The sequence below is a fragment of the Sinohyriopsis cumingii genome, chromosome 18 (genome assembly GCF_028554795.1).
Source record: "Sinohyriopsis cumingii isolate HCF-2022 chromosome 18, ASM2855479v2, whole genome shotgun sequence".
NCBI lineage: Eukaryota > Metazoa > Mollusca > Bivalvia > Unionida > Unionidae > Sinohyriopsis > Sinohyriopsis cumingii.
The window spans coordinates 97,952,499-97,979,303 of record NC_142978.1 but is presented as its reverse complement, the minus strand read 5'-3'; the positions used below and the strand labels follow the sequence as shown (position 1 = coordinate 97,979,303).

Below are 26,805 nucleotides of genomic sequence, written 5' to 3'. Positions count from 1 at the left end.
TTAATTTTACATCTGCAATATGCCTATCTTGTAGATTTTGACTTTTATAAGCTACATCATGAGCATGACAAGCTCGATCAATAGCATTTATTGGTTCCTCGCCTGGTTTTGGTTGATCTTGATTATCGAGCCTGATATCGAGTCGAGTACCAGGACCGCAATAATTATATCCTGGTAGATGTTTTTCTCCGCTGTATTTAGCCCATGGAGCACCTGGAAACTTTGACATCAAATTAGCAATATCACCACCGCGCTTATTAGGTAAAAACGAAAATTTCTTTCTACCGCATACAGAACATTTTCCACCGTACGCTATTTTTTTATTTTTTGTTGTAACTGTAGCTAAATCAATAGTTGGAGTTTTAACTCTACAGCGTAAACAATATAAATTCATGTTATAACATATATGGATATAATTGATTTCTCAGCAACTCGGCAGCGAGAGCCAGTTAAGCATCATCCTGCGCTACCGAACTCCATCAGAATGATTATCATAGGACCATCTGGATCGGGTAAGACGCAATTATTACTTAATCTGATAATGAGATGGTTGAAATGGGATAAGTTGTATTTAGTAGCACCATCCGTTGATGATCAACGATGTTATGATGTACTTAAAGATTTCAATGAAAACGCGCGATTACTGGATGAAGATAATGATGTTATAGAGTTTATAACCGATATTGATGAAGCACCATCCGTAGATTCCATAGACGAATTTATTAATAATTTAGTTGTATACGACGATGTGATGCTAGATAAACAGTCAAATCCAGCCAGAATATTTTCCCGAGGGAGACATAAAAATACAGACGTGATCTATGTTACTCAACGATATACACAAATTCCGAAGGTGATCAGAGACAACTGCAACATTTTAGTTGTGTTTAATGGCGTAGACACACACACGTTGCGAAATATTCATCAAACCTGGTGTGGTGGTGACATGGATATAATTAAATTCAAAAATTTCTTCTCACGAGCGCAAGCTACCCCGCATGGATTTATAACAATAAATTTACATGATCCAAGAACAAGATATCGTGTGGGTATTGATAAAATATTTGGGTAACAGGGGTGATGATAAAATTAAATTGAATTAAACAGATATCATTAATATAATGAACAACTGTGCGTGGTTACGTCAAGGAACCACTAACAATTGTAATAAAAAATGCCGTGGAGAATATTGCAAGAAACATAATTATCTTATAAAGAAAAACCCTCATGCTGGTCCACGAGGTTGTGTTGGATGTAACAACGGCGTTAGAGGATTATATCAGATTTGCAAAAATTGCGGTGGAGATCGATACAGAAGTTTGATGAACTATTACAGAAAAAGAAAGAACATAAATCCCAAAATAGAAAAACCACCATCAGAACTTGAATATTACTTGAAACATAGAACAAATTCCAAAGATTCAGATGAAGATGAAACAGATGAAGATTCCCATGATTCAGATGATGATTCCCAATATTGATAGCAGCAGAGAGGGGCGTCTACAATTCTGTTTGGGACAAACAATAATCGTAGACGTGGTAATTGACCTCTATGAGTGGTCACTATTTTTTTTTGGTCAAACACAAGGGTGACCATTCCCCTAAGTGGTCTGTTCACCCTCTCTGCTGCTTGAGCTATGATTATGTAGATTGCTAGCTCGTAGTCGGAATTAATATTGTAATTCGCTATCTGGTTACTTCGTGGTAAACTAGTGTATTAATTTATGTGATATTCTAGAGTTTGCAATTGTTGAATTAAATTGTAACTTTGGACATGGATGCAGTGTGTAAATTTAAATAATATGGATATTTGAATATTTGTGTATACTTGTGGGAGTGTAATGTACAGAAATGCGTCTGATTGTTATGATATTGTTCAGAATAATGAGATTAAGAATATATTGATGTGACGCAATTTAGTGATGTCTGTATGATAAGTAGGATACCGATCTTTATATTGCAACATTGTTTTCTATAAGAACGTGTGGTTTTCGATGTGCACGAATGTGTGACCGAAGATGTAGATAGCCTCTATCTGAAGATTGATTGTTGATTTAGTGTGAGCGAGATGGCTAACAAAACATGCTAATGTCCTTGTGTTTTCGCAGGAAGCTTTTGGGGACAGAACTACCAGGTAGTCAGTAATTCAAATAAATATTGGGAGCACAGCACCCCCAACTCATAACAGCATGCATAGTATGCCACAGGTTCTGTTACCTTTTATTTCTTTTCACTTCGTTTCTTTTGGTTTTTAATATTTAGCAAGGTCTAAAATTTGGGATAAGTGTTTATTAATGATGAAATTGCATTGTAAATCTAGCCAGCTACAGACCGGAATTCTAGTACGATAACATGAGACCTATCCCCAATTTCCAATTTTTATATATCTACATGGCATTTCTAATTTTTCCAGTCTATAACAACTTGGTACGGTTTCAGGTCAGCATCATTAAATGTAGCTAAAAGTACCCAATTCGTTTTAAATACTTCATGTGAAATGAATTAATTTGGCATCATTTAGGAAATCAAAGAACAAGCAGCGCTCAACCACAAAACTGGACCGTTTTTAAAAACAAAAAAAACTATTTTGGGCTAAACAAATATACACAAATTTATTTAAATTCATTTTACTTCTTAATATTTTTTTTTTTTTACTTTGTTGCATTCATCAGTTCAAGTGCATCTGACAAATCTTTCTAACCTTACACATTTCAGGTTAATGAGTGGATTAAGAAACTGTCCTGAGACATCCTATCCTCATACTGCTTCACATGGGTAGCTGTGTATTACAGTGACCAGTATTACATTGGACAAGTGTTGGAAGTACACTAACCTGATCTGGCACTTGTACAGTTTTTATGTCAGATGAAAACCAAAACCAATTGTTTCAAATGGCCAGCTAGTGATGAGATTGCTGAGGTTAAGTTGTGTTTTGTGTTTGATTTGAACTTTTTCAAGCAATGACCGAATATGGAAAGTTAACAATACTGGACTCATTGACCAGCAGAATACAGCAGAATAAAATTTTCAAGCTAAAACATTGTTAAAGCTGTGACTTTTCTATTATTTTAAATAAAGCAGTCCTTTATGACATTTACAATTGTATCTACTGTTTGAAGTGTACATTGTCTTCAAAACATTAGTCATAGTGAAAAATTTTGATATTTTGTAAATGTTTCTTGCTTTGTAACCCATCTTTGCTTTATCTTAATTATCTTTGCTTTATTAGTATTTATGCATTAAGGCTGTAATATGCTCCATTTTGGTGCAAAAACTATCAAAATCAGTTACTAATTGATGAAGTTGTAAACTTTCAAAAATTGTTGTTTTTGTCTTTTTTCAGATATTGCTTCTACTTTAAAACCTATTTTCATACTGTTATGTTGACATCTTTGTATGTTGCATGCATTTTTCATATAATACTCTGTATTTTGGTACAAGAATTATTAAAATCTGTTAATAAATAAAAAAAAGTTGTGGCCTTTTGAAAATTGTCGTTTTTGCATTTTTTCAGACATTCACATTTTTGCTCTTTTTCCTTATTTCTATGATGTGGTATGATAAAAGTTTCATACCCATTGGCCCAGAAAAAATTGGGCTTTGTTTTCAGAAGGCTTTTACACAGGAACATAATTCAATTTGCATTTAAATGTCTTAGTCTTATTATAGCAAGGTTGTACTGTTTTAGTGTGAACCTAATAAAAAGGATTTTTTGTGTATTCTTGTAGTGCTTGCATTTCTTGAATAAAAAGGAACTTGTCTAGCTTTGCAGTAAATGCCATTGTTGTATAGCTTCATATTTTTTTTGTTTAGTCATCTGATGTTGATGGTAACTGCATTTTCGGTGAGGATTGCAAATTTCCCAAGTCCCTCAAAAACTTTGAAAGGTCATATCTTCAAAAGTATTTGATTGATGTACAAGATATTTTCGACATTTTATTTTCATATTAAGGTCTTAAGGACGGTAACAACAGCTTAGTGCTTTTAATTGTATTTGCTGATATCCTAAAAGTGCTTGGAGTACAAACGATATGTACTGTACATAAAATTTAATAAATCTGTAAGAAACTGCATAATCCTGTCGTGTTTGGTTGTGTAGCTGTTTCGCACTCTTCTGCACATGTATATTCTTGGCAATGGAAAATCATGCTTATTTGAAGCCTTTTAAATGTTCTGATCATGTCATTTCAAAGTTTATAAGAGAAATTTCCTATTGAAATAATCACAAAACAAATTGACGTTCCGTTAACTTTTCTCTGACCCAGGTTATCAGAGTACACAGTTGAAGAATCAGGTTGTTAGAGCCATTAGTGTCCTATGGGGCATGGCTCAGCACAAGCTATTGTAAAAACATCAAAATTAACTACATTTATATTAATTAACTTATTAATGATATGAATTCGCTTATAGCTCAGTTTTTATGAAACATCTGATAATAAAGTATCATATATTTGATATATAAAATATAACATTAAGAAATACCCGAATAAATATGTACAAAGAAGTGTAAAACCACAAGGGCTCGTATCGGTGCTTGCAATTTAAATGTCATTCATACATTAGTATAAAATAAAAGTATTTTTATACTACATGTGTGACTGACATTTATATTACAATCAAGGATGCAAGCCCCTATGCGTACAACAAAATGTTTACTAATAATTCACCCTTTTTGGTACCTCAGATGCTTCATGCTTTTCTACATTGTTCATGTACAATAGCACTTTTGAACCCAACAGACAGAAATTTGCATGCGTGCCATGTTCTCTTAGCAAGGACCACGCTGTTTACGAAGAAGTTATTTAATATTCTCCTGCAACATGTTTGCTCTTACAAATTTCTGTGACAGCAAGAGTGTGGACATTGTTAACAAAAAGAAACCAATATCAACATCTAGTGATGTGCACGTCAGTACTGATGTTGATGTCTAGTACGAAACAGAAGCCATCGACGTGCGGTTAGGGAAGATTCAAGGATTATGAAAGACTGGTTCTTTGCAGGGAAAGAGGTAAGTTACTATTACTCATTTCTTTTTTAAATTTTCGCATATGGAATGATCAAAGTGGATTAGACTGAATCATCGACATTACAAGTATAAGCATAAATTCCGTCGTTTAAAATTGAGCCAAGGGTTTGTTTCAGATTTTACTTAAAGATAATAATTCAACCTCTTGTTTCTAAAAATGATATCTACACCACACGAGCATCAAATATTTATTTATGCCTTCCACATTTCAACTGTGTAACCATGTCTGGCTCCCACCCCCACCCCAATAATTCTGCAGGCGCCTCAGTGAGGAGCACTTGCGTTACTGATTGAAACAATTTGGACATGAATGTTCTTCGTATTATTTCATTGCTAATTGGGTGGAGCAAGATCAGCATACACGATTGAGAACCAATTGCAGTAGCTTAATTCAAGATTTTATTCCTAAAAGACATTTGCCCTGTCTGTCAAGTCTTTTGATTGGTAAATTTAAAAGAGAGATTTAATTGGATAAGGATTACTGCTTTTCTTAATGCTTATATACACTAGGACTCTTTTGCCAACCAAATCTTTTTCTCATTTCAGTGCATTCTTTATGTTCTGCATAAATAAAAAAATGATTATACTAATTTTTATCCTTTTACAGATTAAACTTTTTGAAGGTCACAAAATTTAATCAACACAACAAAGTTGGCGATCATTTGAAAGAATTGCAAAACATTGACAGCAACAGGAAGAAGTCAGACAAAACCCCATTGCCATGCTAGAGGAAATTTTGACTCCAGTAAAGGGTATGTATAAGACGCTTCAAATTTTTTGATGTCATACACGATACATATGCATTTCAGACTCTAAAATTTGAACCCCAATACATTTTATTTTTTAAATATAAAAATTGGAAACCAGATTTTGAATTCCTTTATATATTGAAAATGTACATATTTTGGAAAAATGTATCCTAAAAGTTTTGGTGAAATCTCCCTGAGGACTCCTCCAGAAGTAGAGATGTCAATTTTTTTGAAATTTCTGTTGTGTACCTATCATTCCTAACGATCGGTTACGATCAAAAGGAAATTGTATTAAATGTGAAGCTGAACTGCTTTGTTGTAGATTCACATGTTCCAACCCCAAAAAGAGCTGTAAGCGTAATTATTACTAATATAAGTGGCAAAAAGCGTAATCTGAGCACAAAGAGTATATATTACATGCCATTATTACAGAAAACTGTATGAAAAATGTATATGCAGTTATAATTTTTGTCACAAATCAGCTAAATTTATGTGGATTAGTAGTAAGGATGAGAATAGACACAAAAGAAATTGATAAATTATTTGTGCATAGCAGTCACTTTGACTAGTGTACATGTCTACAGTAACTTTCATGAATTGTCGTAAAGTCCATAAATGATTATTGTTGTATTATCCTCAACCTGCCATGGTTTGTCCCATAATGACGGTCCGGTGCAACATGTTTTAAGTTTAACAAAATCCCTCTTCTCTAACATTTCTCAGTCACATAACATCCATCAGTCGCATTGATACATCCTGTTTTTTTCTTAATTTTTTTTTAATGATATCTGGCGCCATTTATTTTCAATTTAACCTGGACTGCCATGTGTGTAGTATCATAATAGAATGAATCTAGGGCATATGGTTTCACATTCAAGAACCCGTATGTTTTCTTGGAACTGTTTTGATGTAAAATTAATGCAGAAGTTACCAATACGTGAATTTTTATTCGATTTTTTAAAAACTGTTATTAAGTAGCAAACTTTTTTATCCTTCATATTTAAATATTTCAGTCTTTATAGTTGTCCATTTCGTTCATTTTTTTTTCCTAACATGGTATAAGAAGTGCATGTTATGGTAGCCAAGTTAAACCAGACATTCATATTGTGTTTTCTTTTATTTGACCCAGTTAAAGTCATCAGAATCTGAAAACAAGAGTGTTTTAAGTCATGAGAAAATTGGCACACGAACCATGGACAGGCATGAACTTAGGAGAGTCAAGCTTGAAATATCAGCGTTGATTCTTAAATAGGTCACTCGAGAAAGGATTGTATTATTATACAGAACATGTATGACAAGTAAATTGTAAGCAACCCGGGTACCCATTGGCATCTTTATCCAGAAGTAGTCAAATTTGGAATATGTGAAGTGACTTGCAGGTGTCTCATCAATAGTGCAGTTTACATGTTTGCTACTGAACTATGGTAGCTCTATTGGTAGAGCAATTTGACTCATAGTCCAAAGGATGAATTTTCAGACTGGGTCGGCTGCGTAAGTGTTTCCTTGGGAAAACAGTTGGTTCCTATTTTCACAGTGTGAGATAGACACTGTGTTTAAGTGCCATCTAACCCAAACTGCAATTTGTATTTTGCTTTTACCTTGTCAAACAAATCATCAAAAATCCACCTTACAGAATGTCTTAAATGCTGTGATCAGAAAAAATAACTTCTACCAACTTTTTCATTTCCATTTCAGGTTTTATTTTTCAACAGTTCAAAACTGAGCCTGCTAACTGAAATTCAGTGGTCAACAAGAAGTGCAATGATTCAAAGAGAACAATCTCCAAGTGAAAATATTGTTGCAGACTGGCATATGATGAAATTCAGAATCAGGAATGTCAATTACACATTTTGTTTACTTTGAATTTTCTGGAACAGTGAAGAATGGTCTTCATGTGAAGCAAATTTCCAGCAGTATCTTTGATTATGACCGTAAAGTTTGTTGAATAAATGTGATGTATTAATATAACAGGTACATACATACATACATACATTGTCTTACCTTATTAAAAGATCACTAATTGAACTCAAATATGCTTATGATTACTAGATTTGAATATTGATCTTACTCTGTTTAATTCTTGTAAAAGACATATGTATTCAATAAAAACTAAATCCTATACTTGTTTTTTGTTGTTTTTGCTCATGTGAGCAAGATCCTGCTCTTGTTAACAATTTCTGCACATGTGATTTTCTTATTAGAATCTATTTGCTCACGTGGGTTCTACCTAATTTGCATGTTATATATTGCACATGAGACTAACCCGAGTTAGATCTCATGTGCAGAAGGGTAGGCAGTTTGGGTGTGGTATATCAATACAGTCAGTACTCTTTGGGATGTGATTACTGTAGTGAGACCAAACATTCAGCACAGGAATGCAGGCACAGTCAGCCAATACAATGCTATCAATGTGGTAGCTTTGGACACTTAGCCAAAACTCAAACTAGATTAATGGAATAGGTAAAGGGCAATGAGGCAATCTCAACTCCACAAGAAGACTTTATTCAGTTGGAGGGCCAATCTGTTTATCAAAGACTGTCATATACATCATGCATCCCTTGTCAAAACAGATTTGATCCCCTTGCTGAAAGATGTTCTGAATGTGAAAACTTACCAGCTACTTGTACATATTCAAATGTAACTGATAGTTCATATTTATACAATGATTATAAAAGTAGAAAATACAGTTGTATAAAAACTAATTTTGTATACAGTAATGACAGTTTAACAGTGATCGTTGTGAACATAGTTGTAATACTTTTAATGTCTCCTTGAGTGCCTCAAATAGCATTGATGTTAATCTCATGAATTTAGGAGTTTTTAGTAAGGGTTTACATATAGGTCATTTAAATATTCAGGGTTTTCATGGAAAGATCGATCAAGTGAGGTTACTCCTAACCTCTCCAAATAATAATATCCATTTATGTGGACTCTTGGAAACAGTGTTGACAGAAAATCAGGGTGAAAATTTCATGTAGATAAATGGCTATGACAAACCTTTTTGAAAGGATAGGAAAGTAGGCGGTGGTGGGCTCCTTGTGTATGTAAGAACTGGTACTATTTCTAAAAGACTGGAAGACCTAGAAATACAGGAAATAGAATCCATTTGGCCACAGATCACTCCAGAAAAAGTTATGCCCTACTAAAATAGTAGGTTACGTGTACAAACCCCCATCATTGCATGCTGATTGGTGTGAATATTTTGAACTTCAAGTAGATAAAATTTCAAATGAAGAAAAGAATTTTACATTCAAGGCAGTATAAATAGAGACCTTTTCAATGATCAAATAAAAGTGAATTGAATTGATTTTATTGCTTCGTTAGGTATGGAGCAGCTAGTAAATGAACCTGTGACAAGAGTAACATGTACCTCTAAAACGCTTATAGATCATATTTATACTAATACAAAAGAAAATGTTTTGGAAGTCATGGTTCCAAAGATTGGTACAAGTGACCACTTTGCAATTTTTCTAACAAATAAAGTCAATAGTAAATCAAAAGAAAATAATATCCATAAATCCATTACTTTTACATCTTTTCAAAAGTTTGATATTGTTAAATTCCTGAAAGATCTGAAACAGATTCCATGGAATACAGTCCAGATCTTTGAAGATATTGATGATGTTTTAGATACTTGGACAGATCTGTTCATCAGTATAGTAAACAAACATGCCCCTTTAAAAATACACAGGATAAAGAAAGACCACCAGCCAGGCTGGATCTTCCCAGAAATTTTAGAAGCAATAAAGCAAAGAAACCAACTAAAATCAATAGGAAATCAAGCTGAATATAGAGTTTGGAGGAATAAAGTTAATAAAATGATATATCAAGCCAAACAAGTGCACAACAAAAAGGGGCTGGATGAAAACCAAAATAATCTGGAAGCTGTCTGGAAAGTGTTTACAGAGTTTGGTGCTGGGAAATGTAAGAGTAAAACTGAAATTTTATCCTTCAATCATGAGGGCATTTAATATACGGATAATCCATGACATCTCAAATATTTTTAATGACTTTTTCATTCAAATTGCTGAAAAACTTAAAGAACCCAAAACTTAATCTGATCATCTGGAACTCAAACATTTTTGTGCTAAATAAAACTAACAAACAATATAAAGCTTGAAAATTTCTGAAATTAGTGTAGAATTTGTGTTGAAATATATTTAAAAAATGGATAATTGTAAAACTACAGGACTTGATATGATTGGGCCAAGGCTACTAAAGGTAGATGCACCTGCAATTGTAGAATATAGCTTCCATTTGCAGTGAAAGTATTAGGTTTAATAAATTTAATAATTTTCACAAACATGGAAAACTTCCAAGGTTACACCATTGTATAAAGCGGTAACAAAAGATGATATAAATAACTACAGACCTTACTCTAGCCTTCCTTGCCTCTCCAGATTACTAGAAAAACATGTTCATGATTCTTTTTGCAACTATTTGAACACTTACGATCATATTCCTGATAATCGGCCTGGCTTTCAACAGAATCACTCCTGTGAAACTGCATCTTTCTTTGATAAATGGCTGAAAGCATTAGATCAAGGAGAAATGGTAGGCACTATTATGGTTGATTTTCGTAAAGCTTTTGATCTTGTAGACCATGAAATTTTTTGCTTGAAAAACTAAAAATCTAAAAATGCAGTGAAAACTCTCTAGACTGGTTTACTTCCTACTTAACTGATAGAGTGCAAAAAGTATCTTTAAATGGTAAATTTTCTCAAAGTAAAAATACTAATTGTGGAGTACCACAGGGCTGTATCCTTGGACCTCTGTTATTAATTCTATTTATCGATGACTTACCTCTTAAGATTGGAACTTCAATTTCTGCCACTTACCTCTGTGCAGATGATACTACACTGAGATGGGTAAAACCAAAACGGTACTTGAAAATAACTTACAAGATGCTTCCAACAGACTTCAAGTATGGTGCAAGGAAAACAGTATGATCATAAATACAGAAAAAAATGAAAGCCCTAATAGTTACAATGCAACAAAAAGGAGCCAGGCTAGATAGTGACAAACTCTTGGTTCTATTTGACAATGTGAGCCTTAATGTGACCTCTCAAGATAGAATTCTTGGTGTGTTCATAGATAACAATCTTACTTGGTCTATTCACATTAAACATGTTTCCAAAAAGGTTTATTCTTATCTTTGGCTACTGAGGAAAATCAAAACATACATTCCTCTTCAGTATAGGGTCATCTTTTACAAAAGGCTTGAAAGAAAATGCTATGTCCACCAACACGCACACATACACGCACATCACACACATTGACAAATTTCACATTGGGCAGACAAGGCATCTGCCTAGAGCAGCAAAATTCCGGGCCAGTAAAGTTTAAAGGATGAAAATCTGACATTGTTAAGCAATATTTTTATCTCAAAGAAGAAGAAGAAGCTCTATTTAAATTTTTCCAATTTTGTAGGGGTCTTTAAAGGCTCTGGTCTTGAGGCAGATGGGGTGGTGTGTGGCAATTCTGATAGTGCCTAGAAGGAGTAAAATCATTGCAAACACATTTAGGTAGGGCATAACCGACTTTTGATCCGGAAATCGGATTCCACCGGATAGTATGAACTTCCGATTAATCGGAGTCGGACAAGGCAGGAACGACCGATTCGGATAATAAAAATAATAAAGTTGAATTTCTATAGCACCGTGTCTAACACGGCGTGTCATTCGATAGTGCGTTAATAAAGAAGTCAGAAAAGTCCAATATGGTCAACACAACGGGGTGAAACGATAATACTTGAGTTAGACCGAAAGATTTAAATTTATTAAAATATATAATACAGTCCTACCCGTTTATGTCAACATCCTCAATAATGAAGGCATAATATTGAATACACTGACACGTGCTAATGAGGTATTAAAAGAAAATGATTCCGCAAGAGGCCAACTTTATAGGACCAAACAAAAGCCTGTTTTATTTTTATTTGACCGCGACATTAAAGCATGGCGGCAAGATCAACTAATTGTTGAATAAAGTACAGGATGGAACTGGCCGCTTGCCGACATAAATGATTAAGGCGGGAAAATAAAAGCCTGGCGGCAAGATCAACTAATTGTTGAACAAAGAATGGGTCGGAACTGGCAAAAAAATAAAAAATTTCATGGATTCTTTGTGGCTTTGAACTTCGTTGCATTTTGCTATAGTCCTGCCATATCCTTCCCCTTGTGACATCGGTGTGATATGCAAAACGTGTGTAACACGGTTTAAAAAGTTGATTTGAAAAACCTTTTAATTTAGCATTTCCGATTAATTGAATCGTATCCGGAATCGGAAAAATTTCATGCCCAAAATCCGGAATCGGAAATCAGTAGAAAAATGCTAATCGGTTATGCCCTACATTTAGGCACCCTTCCTTGTTTAATCAGAAATAAATACCTATATTTCATTCAGTATAGCTAGCTAATTAACCGAGAATATTTGGCCGATATATTTGGGGTTATTGCGTTATCGTTGTTCTTGTATTCATTTTCATTACCATCCTTTGAAAGTATCTTGCAGGTGCCCTTTTTACATTTTATGGAGTTATTACCTACCTTCCACACACAAGAGTAGCTTGCACAAAAAACTTTCTTAGACACAGAAAGTTGCTTTGGATATCTTTGTGAAACTTACTTTTGAAATAGCCTAAGATTTTCTTACACTTAAAACTTACTAAATGCTGTGCGTAACCTTATGTTACTTTGTGAAACGGGGCCATAGTGTTGACGGCGCCACTATTTGAATTCCATACAAACATTTTAGTTGTGGATTTGAGCAGAGTCGAGCCCAATTTCCACTCACACATATACTTGGGTTTCGCAGAGACTTTCATAAGGTTATTCTTGGGGCCAAACAGTGGGGTTAACTCATAACGACAATGATACAATTTGGCATGATGCCATTACATACAGATATTGTTTCATCTCAGCATTGGCAACATAAAATTAGTCTTTGATGACAACTACCGATCGCCAGAGGATCTCATCCCCTGGTTCTCTGTGATTTCGGTCAATTAATTTGCGATGGAGCCAACTGGCTTCAGAACAACGATGTTGACACCCACATTGTACGTTTGCGGTTTTCAGGTATTGTCTGAAAACTGACAAGCTTGTTTGGGTCGACACATTAACAACCTGCTTGCTCAGCTTGACCACATTGACTTGGGTTTCAAACCAATTCAGATCCATATAGGTTTACTACACTAGTGTGTCTGTAAATATACTATCAAATGAGGTTTCCAAGTGACTTTGTCATCGACACTTCAAAACCAACAAGGGCATGTGGGGGTCGCTGAAAGCTGAAGTATACTAAGTGCTCCAGTGGGGAGATGTCCGCATATCAGGCTGTCTATTTGAGTTTGCAGTGGCTACATTAATTTTATCCCCCTTTCTTTCCAAAGTCTTTAGTGTATAGAGGTTGCACTAGAAGCATTTCTGGAGGGCATTGCCGCTGATAGGCATTCACTGATTGCCACACAGAATGAAGTGAATGAAATCATATTTTGCACCATGGACAAACTTTCCAATTAGATGCCCTAAATAAATGCACGATAAAGTAATTAACAGATAATTGTTAGGCACAATTGATACAGTCATATATCAGAGGGTATGTGTATAACCTGTGCCGATACTTGCAATTGAAGTGTTTTTAAAAATGTGGAAGATAATTTGGAAATAATAAAATAGTGAACACACAGTGCCATGGCAAATCAACAACAATAACACACACACACACACATATATAAGGCCAATTTGGAAGTCCGTGGGAAAATTCAAGCCAGTGGGCAGAAACCATCCAGCCAATGCGCAAGTCACACTCCAAAATAATGGGTGGTCATTACTCAAGTCAGCTCAGTATCAATTGAACAATCAAACTGTCAAAGAAACCAATGGCTACTTACCTCAAGCCAGCACCATCCCGAACTTGATCATGTTTAGTGATGACTGCATGCGATCGTGTGCCACCAACACATGGTGGTTCAGAGATACCAATGCAGAGGAACAGTAAGCAATGACATTCGTACGGGTGTAGTTCCAGTCAATCCTGCTGTGCCGACAGACACAGAAACCACCAACGCTATCACCTACAGACCCGCTGCTGCAGGAGCCGATAGATACACTTTAGCCGGTATGACAGACAATGCGGCAGGGTCAACCATGGTGGTAGGTGCTCCTCTCTCCCTCTTAACACAGCTGCATACTACAGACTATAACATGTGATTCGCCTCTCGACTTGCTCTGATAGATAGTGGTCACAAAATCTGCATGTTTCTTCCTCTCAGCACCATCTTTAGAGGCGTCAAATATACACTGAGATGAATGAGACGCTTTAACACTTTTCCCCTTGAAAGCCAACGAATGTCTGTATGGTACAGCAGGCATTTGTAGTCTGAATCCATCACTTCACAGAGTTGAGAGAAAAATCGAGATTGAAGCGGTCAAGATTTGATGAAGTTTACAACTTGAATAACTTGGTTCAGAAAGACTCCAAATCTTTCGGCAAAGATTTGGAGGCGAGAGCTTCTCTGTGGATCATGCAGTGAACAACTAACACGTTTGGATTTTCTTGGCGCACGAGACTGACAGATCCCTTCTTTCTTCCCTGCATTGAAGGACATCCATCAGTGCAGATGCTGACAGTTTTTCCACTGTAGGCTGAAGAGCAAAATGTTTTCATTCACCAAGTTTGAATTTCAGCTTTTCTGCAAAAGTTAATTACAGTATGTTATGGCCCCATGTTACTCTTTGGAAATTTGCCCTTCAGTTGCATCATTTGCCATCATTTATTTTAACTCGGTAACTTTGGGGGCACCGAGTGGCCGATTGGTTTAAAGCGCTCACCATTACGGATTATTGCCATCTCACCTCTGTCTGCGTGGGTTCAAGTCTCGGATTCGGCCAATGTGGGTATTTGAGAAAGCTTGCCAGTAGCTTCTTGAGGGTCAGTGGTTCTCTCCGGTGATTTCCCGGTTTCTTCCTCCACCATTAATACTGGCCGCTATGTGTAGCCTATCGTGTGCTGAAAAATGGTGTTAAACCCTACTACAACAACAACAACAACAGTAACTTTTGAAAATCGACTCAAACTAAATGCTTATGATTTGTAAGAAGACCTAGATTAGGTTTATTCTACACCGTTGTCTAATAACATTTAATGGAGTTATCTCCCCGTTTGACTCAGTATAATTAGAATTTTGTTTCAGCTCAGTAACCATTTAAGGTCATCAAGGACGGAAACCAAATTTGGCATGAAGCTTTCCATTAAGAACGTAATGGTTGAGTGATTTTCAAACTTTTCCAGCATGATGTAACCGGTTCATTTTCGATTTGCATTTGTTGGCAAAAATTTTGAAATACACCTGGCAAGAAAATGTTAGTCTTAACATACATCAGATAATAAAATGTGACTGTGGTCTGAGTGCATACACACTCCAGTCAGTTTTGAAATGTCCAGTCTGTTGTGAAGGTATTGTTAATTTGTTTTCAGATGGACAAATTATTGTCTGTATATACGGAGTATATTATCAGATAATATGAACTGTAGTGAAATAACTTTTTCAGCTGCTTTAAGAAATTGCCAGATAGTGATTTGATGCTAAGATGTTTTCAAATACTTGAGCTGACATTATGATTGCGTGAAACAGGCAACACATTGATATCAAGTTGACATTTTCTTAGCAGTGTACATGCTGCTAGATCTGAGAATAGTGTATTGATAATACTGTACTGAGAGTAGTGTGGCTTCATTGCTAAATAATTAATGATATGTTGGCAACAGACTGGCAATAACTTGAATTTTCTTAAGGGAGAAACTGTAAGATTATTGATGCATGATTTATTTCAAAAGCTTTAATTTTCTTAATGGCATATGCATTCTTTAAACTATTTAAATATTTAAGCTATTGATTTCTTATTTGGATGCTTTTCATGATAGTTTATTATTTGCTAAAGTGTAAAATAAATAAATTTGTTGGCAAAATATTTTTCATATTTTTTTCATTCCTATATTTTCACGTGTGAAAAATATATCCTTATATTGTCACATCTGAAAATATAGATTTCCCATCATGGCATGTGAAACTTGATTTTGTGTGCCTACCAAAGTTGTACCTGCAGCAACAAAAACGAGTACTTTGTGAGTTAGAACAAATAAATAGAAATTGCCTGACATTTCAGACATGGATATTAATCTTTGATAAAGAAATTTTACTAGACACTTCTGGTCTTTCTGAAGCTATTTCCCCTTATTTCTTTGACAACAATGACAAACCTGTAGTGGACTTGCCTTGTTTTCAGATAGGGTTAGATAGTTGACAAAATGACCAAATTGTAATTTACTGCAGATTAGGTCAACCCAGTCCTACTATTTTCTTAGATAGTTGACAAAATGACCAAATTGTAATTTACTGCAGATTAGGTCAACCCAGTCCTACTGCTTTATTAAGTCACATTTATTTATATGATCAGCCTCTGAAAGTGAGTTGAATTTATGAAAAGGGGTGTGGGTAAGTGTGTTGTGTTGAAGAGGAGTGAGTTTAATCTTTGAAATAAAAAGAAAATTTTCTTTAAAGAAAACTTTCTTTTCCTATGTTGATACCAGATATGTTTCATCTCGTGGTACCAAAAACAATATGTTTTAAGTCCTGGCTTTGCCACTCATTAAAATGTCATGATTTTGGTACCACACAATGAAATATATCTGGCACTAACATAGGAAAATAAAACACCCTCAGTATAGTGTCATTAATCTGATGCAGACCTTTGCCAGTAAGATTCTAGGTTAAAGGCGATTGTACTACAGAAAAAAATAATCATGTTTAATATTGCTTCTATATAATATTATCTCTTTCAGGAATGCTAAAGCAATGAGTGTCCCATTAAGGTTCAAAGACCAGGAGTACAAGAACTGGATCAAATGTAGCCTGGCGTTGATCCTTATGAAGGAGGGGCTCCATGACTATGTAGATACTGAGGTGAAAAAACTTCATGCCCATATTGAACAAAAAGTCACATCAGCCATTGGTGGACCTTCTGTTGGGAAGATATGTGGCTTGTGTACATGGAGGGATGTCAAAAAAGCAGGGTCCAATCCCATTACATGGTACATCAAATGCAAGAGCAGTGTGTGTGACAAATGGCTGTCTGAGATCTTGGCTGTTCATACTGATCCACACAATCCAAGTATCAGCTGGAGAAATGCAGATACAAGTCAGTGGCCTACACATCCATATGAAATCGCCAAGGTGTATATGCCAAAGGGCCAGGACAAAACTCACCATCTCCCCCAGGAACTTGATGCACCAGCAGTTTTATCTCTCTTGAAGTATTGTACTTTGTTCAGCAGAAGTATTCCAAATATCCAACTACTCTCAGATGTAAGTACCATACTCTGTGGCAGAAGAGAACATGGAAACAGATTCCTTATTTACAAAATATTGTCTTTATAATTCCAAGATGAAGAAAACATGACCATCTACAAATTTAATCCCACTTAGTTTTACCTTAGAAAAGGGGCAGCCATTGTTGTAGTACAAATTTTAAGTATTAAAGATTAAAACCAATATAATTACATCAGTTTGCTGCATTAGTTGCAATGAATTGTGTTAGTCATGTTCATTCATCTGTCTCTTGCAAATTTAGTTTCGACACAATGAATTCTACTTAACATACTCTTGCAAAATGTGGAAGGTAGTTGCCCAGTTGAATGCAAATCTCTTCTTCTGGCTGTAATCCCTCTCTGAAGAGGGGTCAGTCACATGGGTTCTCCTTCTCCATTCAGCTGTCACCAGTATTTTTTGCAATGAGTCTAAGTTTCTTCAGATCCTCCTGTACCATATCAATCCATCTTTTCTTCTGCCATCCTTGGTTTCATTGTTGATAAACTTCTGCCTTCATGATTCTCCTGATGCAGCTGTTTTCTTCCCTCCATTCTATGTGCCCATACCACCGTAGTCTGACTTCCCAAACCCTGTCTGTGATACAAGCTACTCCAACTATTTGGTGGGTGTCTTCATTTCTTTTCCTGTCTTTAAGTAAGATCCCAAGTATCCAACGTAGAATTCTTATTTCTGTTCAGTACAATACAAATGACCTCACTAAAGGTCATGGCGATCAAGGCCAGAGAAAGTAAAACGGTTTTGGTTCAATAACTTAAGTACTACTGACCATACTTTCACTAAACTGCACATATATGTTTCTCTTAAAATGAGAAAGTTACATACTAGTTTTGCAGTCAAGTGTTAAAGATGACTGCAACACTGGAGATCAAAATGGTTAATGTGCAATAACTTGAGTTCTAAGAAACATATCTTTATCAAACTATAGAGTTGTCATCCTTGCCAATGCAGACAACTTCATGTGAGTGGTCAAGGACATTGCATTCTGACTGAGAGTGGTTAAGGGCATTACATTCTGAATGTGAGTGGTTCAAGGACATTGCATTCTGAATGTGAGTGGTTAAGGGCATTGCATTCTGAATGTGAGTGGTTAAGGGCATTGCATTCAGAATGTGAGTGGTTAAGGACTGTGAGTGGTCAAGGACATTGCATTCTGACTGTGAGTGGTCAAAGACAATTGCATTCTGACTGAGTGGTCAAAGACATTTGCATTCTGACTGTGAGTGGTCAAAGACAATTGCATTCTGACTGAGTGGTCAAAGACATTTGCATTCTGACTGAGTGGTCAAAGACAATTGCATTCTGACTGAGTGGTCAAAGACATTTGCATTCTGACTGTGAGTGGTCAAAGACAATTGCATTCTGACTGAGTGGTCAAAGACAATTGCATTCTGACTGAGTGGTCAAGGACATTGCATTCTGACTGTGAGTGGTCAAAGACATTTGCATTCTGACTGAGTGGTCAAAGACATTTGCATTCTGACTGTGAGTGGTCAAAGACAATTGCATTCTGACTGAGTGGTCAAAGACAATTGCATTCTGACTGAGTGGTCAAAGACATTTGCATTCTGACTGTGAGTGGTCAAAGACAATTGCATTCTGACTGAGTGGTCAAAGACAATTGCATTCTGACTGAGTGGTCAAGGACATTGCATTCTGACTGAAGACAATCATTGTTTGCATCATTTGAGTTTTATTATACTTATATCACCACAAAATTGTACACATGGGCTGTACTGGATTATGCAATCAAGCATGACGAGTTCAGGTTGAAAAGGTGAAGGCCAAGGCCACAATGACTGACTAAATTTCAGTATTGCTGTATTTCAGTATTGCTATTGTGTAACCAAGGTAGCACTTTGCACACAGTAGCATAATTTTCCATTTTTATATTTATATTTCAGTTGATAGATGTTCGCAATACAGTTTTGCACTCTGGTGAACTGAGAATATCTGACAGTGATAAAGACCTTTGGATTGACAAGATGATACAACTGTTGTCTGATCTCAACATAAGTAGCAGTACTCAGTCTGAGTTAAGCAAGGTGACTCGAAGTTTCATCTAAATGTAAACTTTTTCTGAAATACGTTGATATAAGATCATCTCATTTTGTAGGCAATATTTTGCAAATGATTCTTTATTCGAAGTTATAGACTTTTAATTGTATTTCAGTCTGGTGACTTTGTTGTCCGTGTAATATCGAGTATTATTTAATCATTTGGTCTCTTCAGTTGATCTTTTAATTACCATATTTACTGTGCATGTTTGGACACCTTATTTTTTGGGAAACCATAAATTAATTTTTAAATCGATTTATTTTGTGCACTGTATGTTTTGGGACACATCAGTCAAAAGTTATGGAACACCTTTTATATCATTCGAAAATTACATGTGGGAAAATGCACTTCCAACTTAAATTTTATTTAAAAAAATATAAAACTGTGCTTGAGATAAAACTCTTTAATTCATTGCAGCATCATCTCATCAACCCAGGCCTTCTCCTAACACATACAATCCATTCCTTTGGTGCATGAATATAGGTTTTGCTTTCTCATGCCATGAAAATTTTTCAATGGAGGCAACAAATCTCCTAAGTGGAAACTGTAAGGACTAAAGTCAGCACTAGTCATACTAATTCTTACAATTTGAACCCCGACTTATTGACAGTCCATTCAGAAATGAGAGCAAAGTACACTGGAATTTCATCCATGTTAATGATCATATTGTCAGCAAAACCATCTTCTCTTCTGGCCTTCATGAATTCATCAGATGTTTCTGTTTTCTCCAAATCTTCTGGGCAATGCTGGGTCATGGATGCCTGTGTACAAAGCACTATATTGTGTCACTTGAACAATTGTTCCATTGTTTCACTTTATTTTCAAAATTCCCATGAATACCAGTGAAAAGGAACCAATGTTAGCTTCCATATGTTATCTGACTTTGTATATTAAAAGAAAAATTGGCACACGTAAAAGATTCCAATATCAGCTTCTGATGTCAGCATGCTTTGTAATAAAAATAACCTTTGTATTTGATATCCTGTTGGTAAGTTCAAACAATGAATTTATTGCTTGTGGCCAGTTGTGTTTATTGAAAACCCGGGCTTCTATGTGCTTGTCATCTGTAGTCATAATTAACACAAATGGGCATTGATGTCTGCAGGTAAATAGTATACACAGCAATAACTTGCTTTAATAATACTCATTGTAACCCATGCTAGCAAAAAGATTTTCATTTGCACTCAAGTGAACGTATTTTCAAATAATTATTTTTCTTTGCAAGATTGTCATATAATTAACCTGGATATAATACAATCTTGGTTCTTTTGCACTTAACACCATGTCATACGTGACAAAAAGCATGTAATATATTGAGTATGATTCAATTGTTTGGACTCCCCAGCTGGCCGTGTAATGTATCGAGGAGTATTTAATAGTTTGGACTTCTCATCTGGCCATGTAGTATATCGAGGAGTATTTAATTGTTTGGACTCTTCATCTGGCCATGTAATATATCGAGGAGTATTTAATTGTTTGGACTCTTCATCTGGCCATGTAATGTATCGAGGAGTATTTAATTGTTTGGACTCTTCATCTGGCCATGTAATATATCGAGGAGTATTTAATTGTTTGGACTCTTCATCTGGCCATGTAATGTATCGAGGAGTATTTAATTGTTTGGACTCTTCATCTGGCCATGTAATATATCGAGGAGTATTTAATTGTTTGGACTCTTCATCTGGCCATGTAATGTATTGAGGAGTATTTAATTGTTTGGACTCTTCATCTGGCCATGTAATGTATTGAGGAGTATTTAATTGTTTGGACTCTTCATCTGGCCATGTAATATATCGAGGAGTATTTAATTGTTTGGACTCTTCATCTGGCCATGTAATATATCGAGGAGTATTTAATTGTTTGGACTCTTCATCTGGCCATGTAATGTATTGAGGAGTATTTAATTGTTTGGACTCTTCATCTGGCCATGTAATGTATTGAGGAGTATTTAATTGTTTGGACTCTTCATCTGGCCATGTAATATATTGAGGAGTATTTAATTGTTTGGACTCTTCATCTGGCCATGTAATATATCGAGGAGTATTTAATTGTTTGGACTCTTCATCTGGCCATGTAATGTAATGAGGAGTATTTAATTGTTTGGACTCTTCATCTGGCCATGTAATATATTGAGGAGTATTTAATTGTTTGGACTCTTCATCTGGCCATGTAATATATCGAGGAGTATTTAATTGTTTGGACTCTTCATCTGGCCATGTAATGTAATGAGGAGTATTTAATTGTTTGGACTCTTCATCTGGCCATGTAATATATCGAGGAGTATTTAATTGTTTGGACTCTTCATCTGGCCATGTAATGTATCGAGGAGTATTTAATTGTTTGGACTCTTCATCTGGCCATGTAATATATCGAGGAGTATTTAATTGTTTGGACTCTTCATCTGGCCATGTAATGTATTGAGGAGTATTTAATTGTTTGGACTCTTCATCTGGCCATGTAATATATCGAGGAGTATTTAATTGTTTGGACTCTTCATCTGGCCATGTAATGTAATGAGGAGTATTTAATTGTTTGGACTCTTCATCTGGCCATGTAATATATCGAGGAGTATTTAATTGTTTGGACTCTTCATCTGGCCATGTAATGTATCGAGGAGTATTTAATTGTTTGGACTCTTCATCTGGCCATGTAATATATCGAGGAGTATTTAATTGTTTGGACTCTTCATCTGGCCATGTAATGTATTGAGGAGTATTTAATTGTTTGGACTCTTCATCTGGCCATGTAATGTATTGAGGAGTATTTAATTGTTTGGACTCTTCATCTGGCCATGTAATATATCGAGGAGTATTTAATTGTTTGGACTCTTCATCTGGCCATGTAATATATCGAGGAGTATTTAATTGTTTGGACTCTTCATCTGGCCATGTAATGTATTGAGGAGTATTTAATTGTTTGGACTCTTCATCTGGCCATGTAATGTATTGAGGAGTATTTAATTGTTTGGACTCTTCATCTGGCCATGTAATGTAATGAGGAGTATTTAATTGTTTGGACTCTTCATCTGGCCATGTAATATATTGAGGAGTATTTAATTGTTTGGACTCTTCATCTGGCCATGTAATATATCGAGGAGTATTTAATTGTTTGGACTCTTCATCTGGCCATGTAATATATCGAGGAGTATTTAATTGTTTGGACTCTTCATCTGGCCATGTAATATATCGAGGAGTATTTAATTGTTTGGACTCTTCATCTGGCCATGTAATGTATTGAGGAGTATTTAATTGTTTGGACTCTTCATCTGGCCATGTAATGTATTGAGGAGTATTTAATTGTTTGGACTCTTCATCTGGCCATGTAATATATCGAGGAGTATTTAATTGTTTGGACTCTTCATCTGGCCATGTAATGTATTGAGGAGTATTTAATTGTTTGGACTCCTCAGCTATTCAGAATTGGTATACAGAGGCATCATTGTCCAAAAAGCATTTGGGTTTATTACTAAAATATTAGGCTAAAACAAGTCAAAGATGTTGATGAAGGCTGTTACAGTAGTTCCAAACATTAATGTTCCTTCTGACCTTACAGAATCTCCACACTGTGATAAGTAATGCAACTTCTCACCAGTATTGACTCCACCTGTTGCTGGGGAAGGCACACACACACATTGAATATCGCCAAATGAAAGCACATTGATTTTGTCCGATAACTATTTTTGATTCATCACTATATATAATTTGACTCCACTGGTCCAACTCCTGTGATCTAAACACCACCAAAAACATCTTTTTCCCATCAATTTACTTTAAGCACATCTTTTATATTGAAAATCTCAATGAAACATCATATATTTGTGCAGAACTTGTTGAACAGTGACATTGATGTGATGTGATTTTGATTTTTAACATAGCAGTTGAACAGTGATGGAACAAAAGCTTTATCACTCCTATGTTCATTAAATTCATCAGAAGACTTTCAACCCATGTTTTCTGATCAGTTGTGTACTCTCTCACTAAAATCAGACGGCAACAAGACAAGGTACTCTCACTACAATCACTTGACAACAAGACAAGGTACTCTCACTACAGTCACTTGAGAACAAGACAAGGTGTTCTCACTAAAATCACTTGACAAAAAGACAAGGTACTCTCACTACAATCACTTGACAACAAGACAAGGTGTTCTCACTACAATCACTTGACAACAAGACAAGGTGTTCTCACTACAATCACTTGACAACAAGACAAGGTGTTCTCACTACAGTCACTTGACAACAAGACAAGGTGTTCTCACTACAATCACTTGACAACAGGACAAGGTACTCTCACTACAGTCACTTGACAACAAGACAAGGTGTTCTCACTACAATCACTTCACAACAAAACAAGGTACTCTCACTACAATCAGACAACAATAAGATAAGGTATTCTCTCAGTACAGTCAGATGCAAACAAGACAAGGTACTCTGTCATTACAATCAGTTGACAACAAGACAAGGTACTCTCACTACAATCAACCGCTCCGGTAGCCTAATGGTTAGAGTGTCAGCCTCAGAAGCAGGAGATCGTGGGTTCGAACTCCGGCAGAGTCATACCAAAGACTTACAAAAATGGTACAAACAGTTGCCACACTTGGCGCTCAGCATTCAGAGGTTAGTGTTTGGACTAGTCAGCCTGGTGTCAGGATAATGTGACTGGGTGGGACATCATGCTACATGTCTGTGGCATGATGCCCTATTGCTAGACATCACTATAAACTGCCACACTGAAGACATCGTAGCGATATGACTGAAAAATTGTTAAAGCTATGTTAAAAATCTAAATCATACACACAGTATTTCAATATTGATATAATGATGACATCCACATTTACTAACCAATAGGGTAGATTTTGTGTATCCCTTTCTAGGTCCAGAGAAGTAAAAAGCCATAACTGAGATATACAAACAATTCAAAATGTTTAGAATTACTGGATTTCATGCTGCAAATGGAATTAGGTTGGTTGGATCAGTACTAAGTGATGCATCATATGAGCTTGTTCAGGCTGAGATTGACTTAAGACACTTTGCATATTATGTTTATAGATTTACTTGTTTCTGATTACTCAGATTGTGTGCCTGTTTATTTACAAGATCCTCATGCAGTATTTCATATTACCATAATGATGATGTTACTCAGTAGGGTATTGTGTTCTTACCCAATTAGATGCAAGTTTTGCACATATAACCCAATTAGATGCAAGTTTTGCACATATAACCCAATTAGATGCAAGTTTTGCACATATAACAAGTCCAAGTGTTGCATTTGGTCACGGTTTGTGACCATGTCTTAAATGTGCTATTTGAGAACAATTGCATAATCAGCCTTGCCAACTATGCAGACATGCTTGCAAAAATTGCATGAGCAAGTGAAGACTGACCAAAAATATGATTATACAAACACCCTATGTTGACACTGTTGAAAACGATTCAAAAGTCACTGGAATAATAGCCAGGTTTGAAGCTATTGTGGTTTCTAATTCTTGTAAAGTAAAAAACAATAATACAAAATTTTCTGAATTAGTCAATGATTTCCTTACATATAAGCATGCCAGCTCTAATTCAACTTAGGCAACCAAGGGTACGAGAAAAGATGAGATACTTATAATGTTAGGCACCATGGGCACAAAAGTTGATCTTGAAACACTTCATGAAATGGTGCTGCAGTATTGTATTAAGATTACTACATGGGCCAAGTTAAAACGGTACAGATATTTGGTGATGATTGAAAGCATTGCTGCCCTATTGTACATATGATTGCTACTGAAGCTGCCACCTGCAGGACAGTTTCAAGTGCATGAGTTTGAACTATATATATATTTTGTTGTGATTTACAAGATTTTCTGTCAATTATCCCAACTGAATACAAGCCAGATAAAGAGGGGGTGTAACTTCTTTCAAAGATGCATCTGGAAATCAAATCAGTGTTACAGCGCACGGGCATCTCTGCATTTGATTATGCAACTTAATTATGACGATGATGCAGTTAAATGTGCAACCCCATGAATTCATACCAGTGCTCATGTGATCCTGAACTGCAAAGGCACTGAGGTCATTAATGATCAAATCAAGAAAACTTTTGCAAGGATTCTCAAGACATTAAAAAATATACCAATGCATGGTCAGGACAAATGTAGACAAATATGTGGAGGTTTAGCTGCATTCATGTATATCCCTATTAAAGCCTTCCTTTGGGTCAAATTATATTTCAACACCAGTGTATATTCAGTGGTGAGCAGTGGACATGAAAACTGATGACTGTTTTAAATGGGTGTTTATATCTGCAAGGCTTCCCACATGCAGCAATTCATATCAGCCAGTAATGTCTGAATGAACTCAATTTTGGTGACATACAGTTTACTGTACAAGTTACTTAAACCTTACTTAACAAGTTTGAAGAACTTAATCCTGGTATCCCTGTTAACATATATACTTGGAATAATGGTTTTTGTACACTTAAATTGTCCGAGCGTGTACAATCTTTCATAAACAAGGTTCCATTTTGTATACCAAAATTACCTTTTGCATTAAAAATTTACATTTTAAACAATCAGGAAAGAAAAAGAAATAAAATATTTATAACTTAAATAATGAAAATGCTGTGTTTTGAAAATTCTTTTACTGAGTAACCGAAGAATCGGCAATTAAAAAAGACAATTTTTCATTTGCATGCCAATTTTCCAGTTCACAACATAAATCACTATGCAAGAGCACTGAAAGTGATGACTGATTTTAACCATTAACAATCAAATATATAATGTTTGCATAAAGTATGAAGTATAAAAGCATGAATCAGTTGGAATAAGAAAAAATGGTCTTGTTTATAGGGATTTTGTGGTGTGTTAACATTTACATTCAAAGTCTGCGTAAGTGGCATACAGAGTTTTCATCATCTATTTCATAGCAGTAATTTCAAAATGAATTTGGTTGGTTCCGAGACATTGACTGCTGCACATTTTCACTAATCCCACTACACCAAAAGCTGTGATTGTCAATCAGCAGTTGGATGGTCAATAAATGCGGGCAAAGTCTACTCTTTTTCTCTTCATCCTTACTGCTCTGGACAAAAAACACCAGGGAAATATTATTTGTATCTACACATAATGTTACCATGCCTCTGAAACTTTCATATAGCTAAGCACAGCAGATCAATCTGGGTCTGCCTAAATATTCTGTGAATGGTGCTGAGGTTCAAATAAATATAATGCAGGTAGCTAAATAACTCCATGAGTTTTGTTACAGTGTAGATAGATGCAAATTGAGCCACCAATAGTTGTATCATAGCCTTGACTCCATTGAGGTGATTTTTAAATTCCTAGAGGTTATGGAGGAACGCTTCAGACAAACAGCTGTTCTCACCCACAGACGTGATTATGATGCATGATGACATTCACAAGTTTTCTGTGGCCACTTATTGCCAGATATGTGATTTTCCTTTGCGACAGTTGCCAGAGTACATGTTCATTGTCACATCACTAGTGTGTACCATGGAGCAGCGACAGAGGCTGTAATCTACAGTTGCAAACTTACCCAAGTAAAATAAATACCCCTGTGGTGCTTCAAAACCCACATGGGTATGATG

At 35.6% G+C, this 26,805-nt stretch overlaps 1 protein-coding gene across 1 annotated transcript in view; it reads left to right on the top strand.

Annotated features, from left to right (window-relative positions):
* Window positions 1-26,805, top strand: part of LOC149777561 (uncharacterized) — a 95,293-nt gene that overhangs the window by 24,670 nt on the left and 43,818 nt on the right. Inside the window, exons 2-3 of the mRNA XM_089941404.1 lie at window positions 16,621-17,143; window positions 19,069-19,209. Coding sequence (XP_089797530.1) covers window positions 16,634-17,143; window positions 19,069-19,209 — 651 coding nt within the window. The 5' untranslated portion in view covers window positions 16,621-16,633. The remainder of the gene's footprint in view (window positions 1-16,620; window positions 17,144-19,068; window positions 19,210-26,805) is intronic.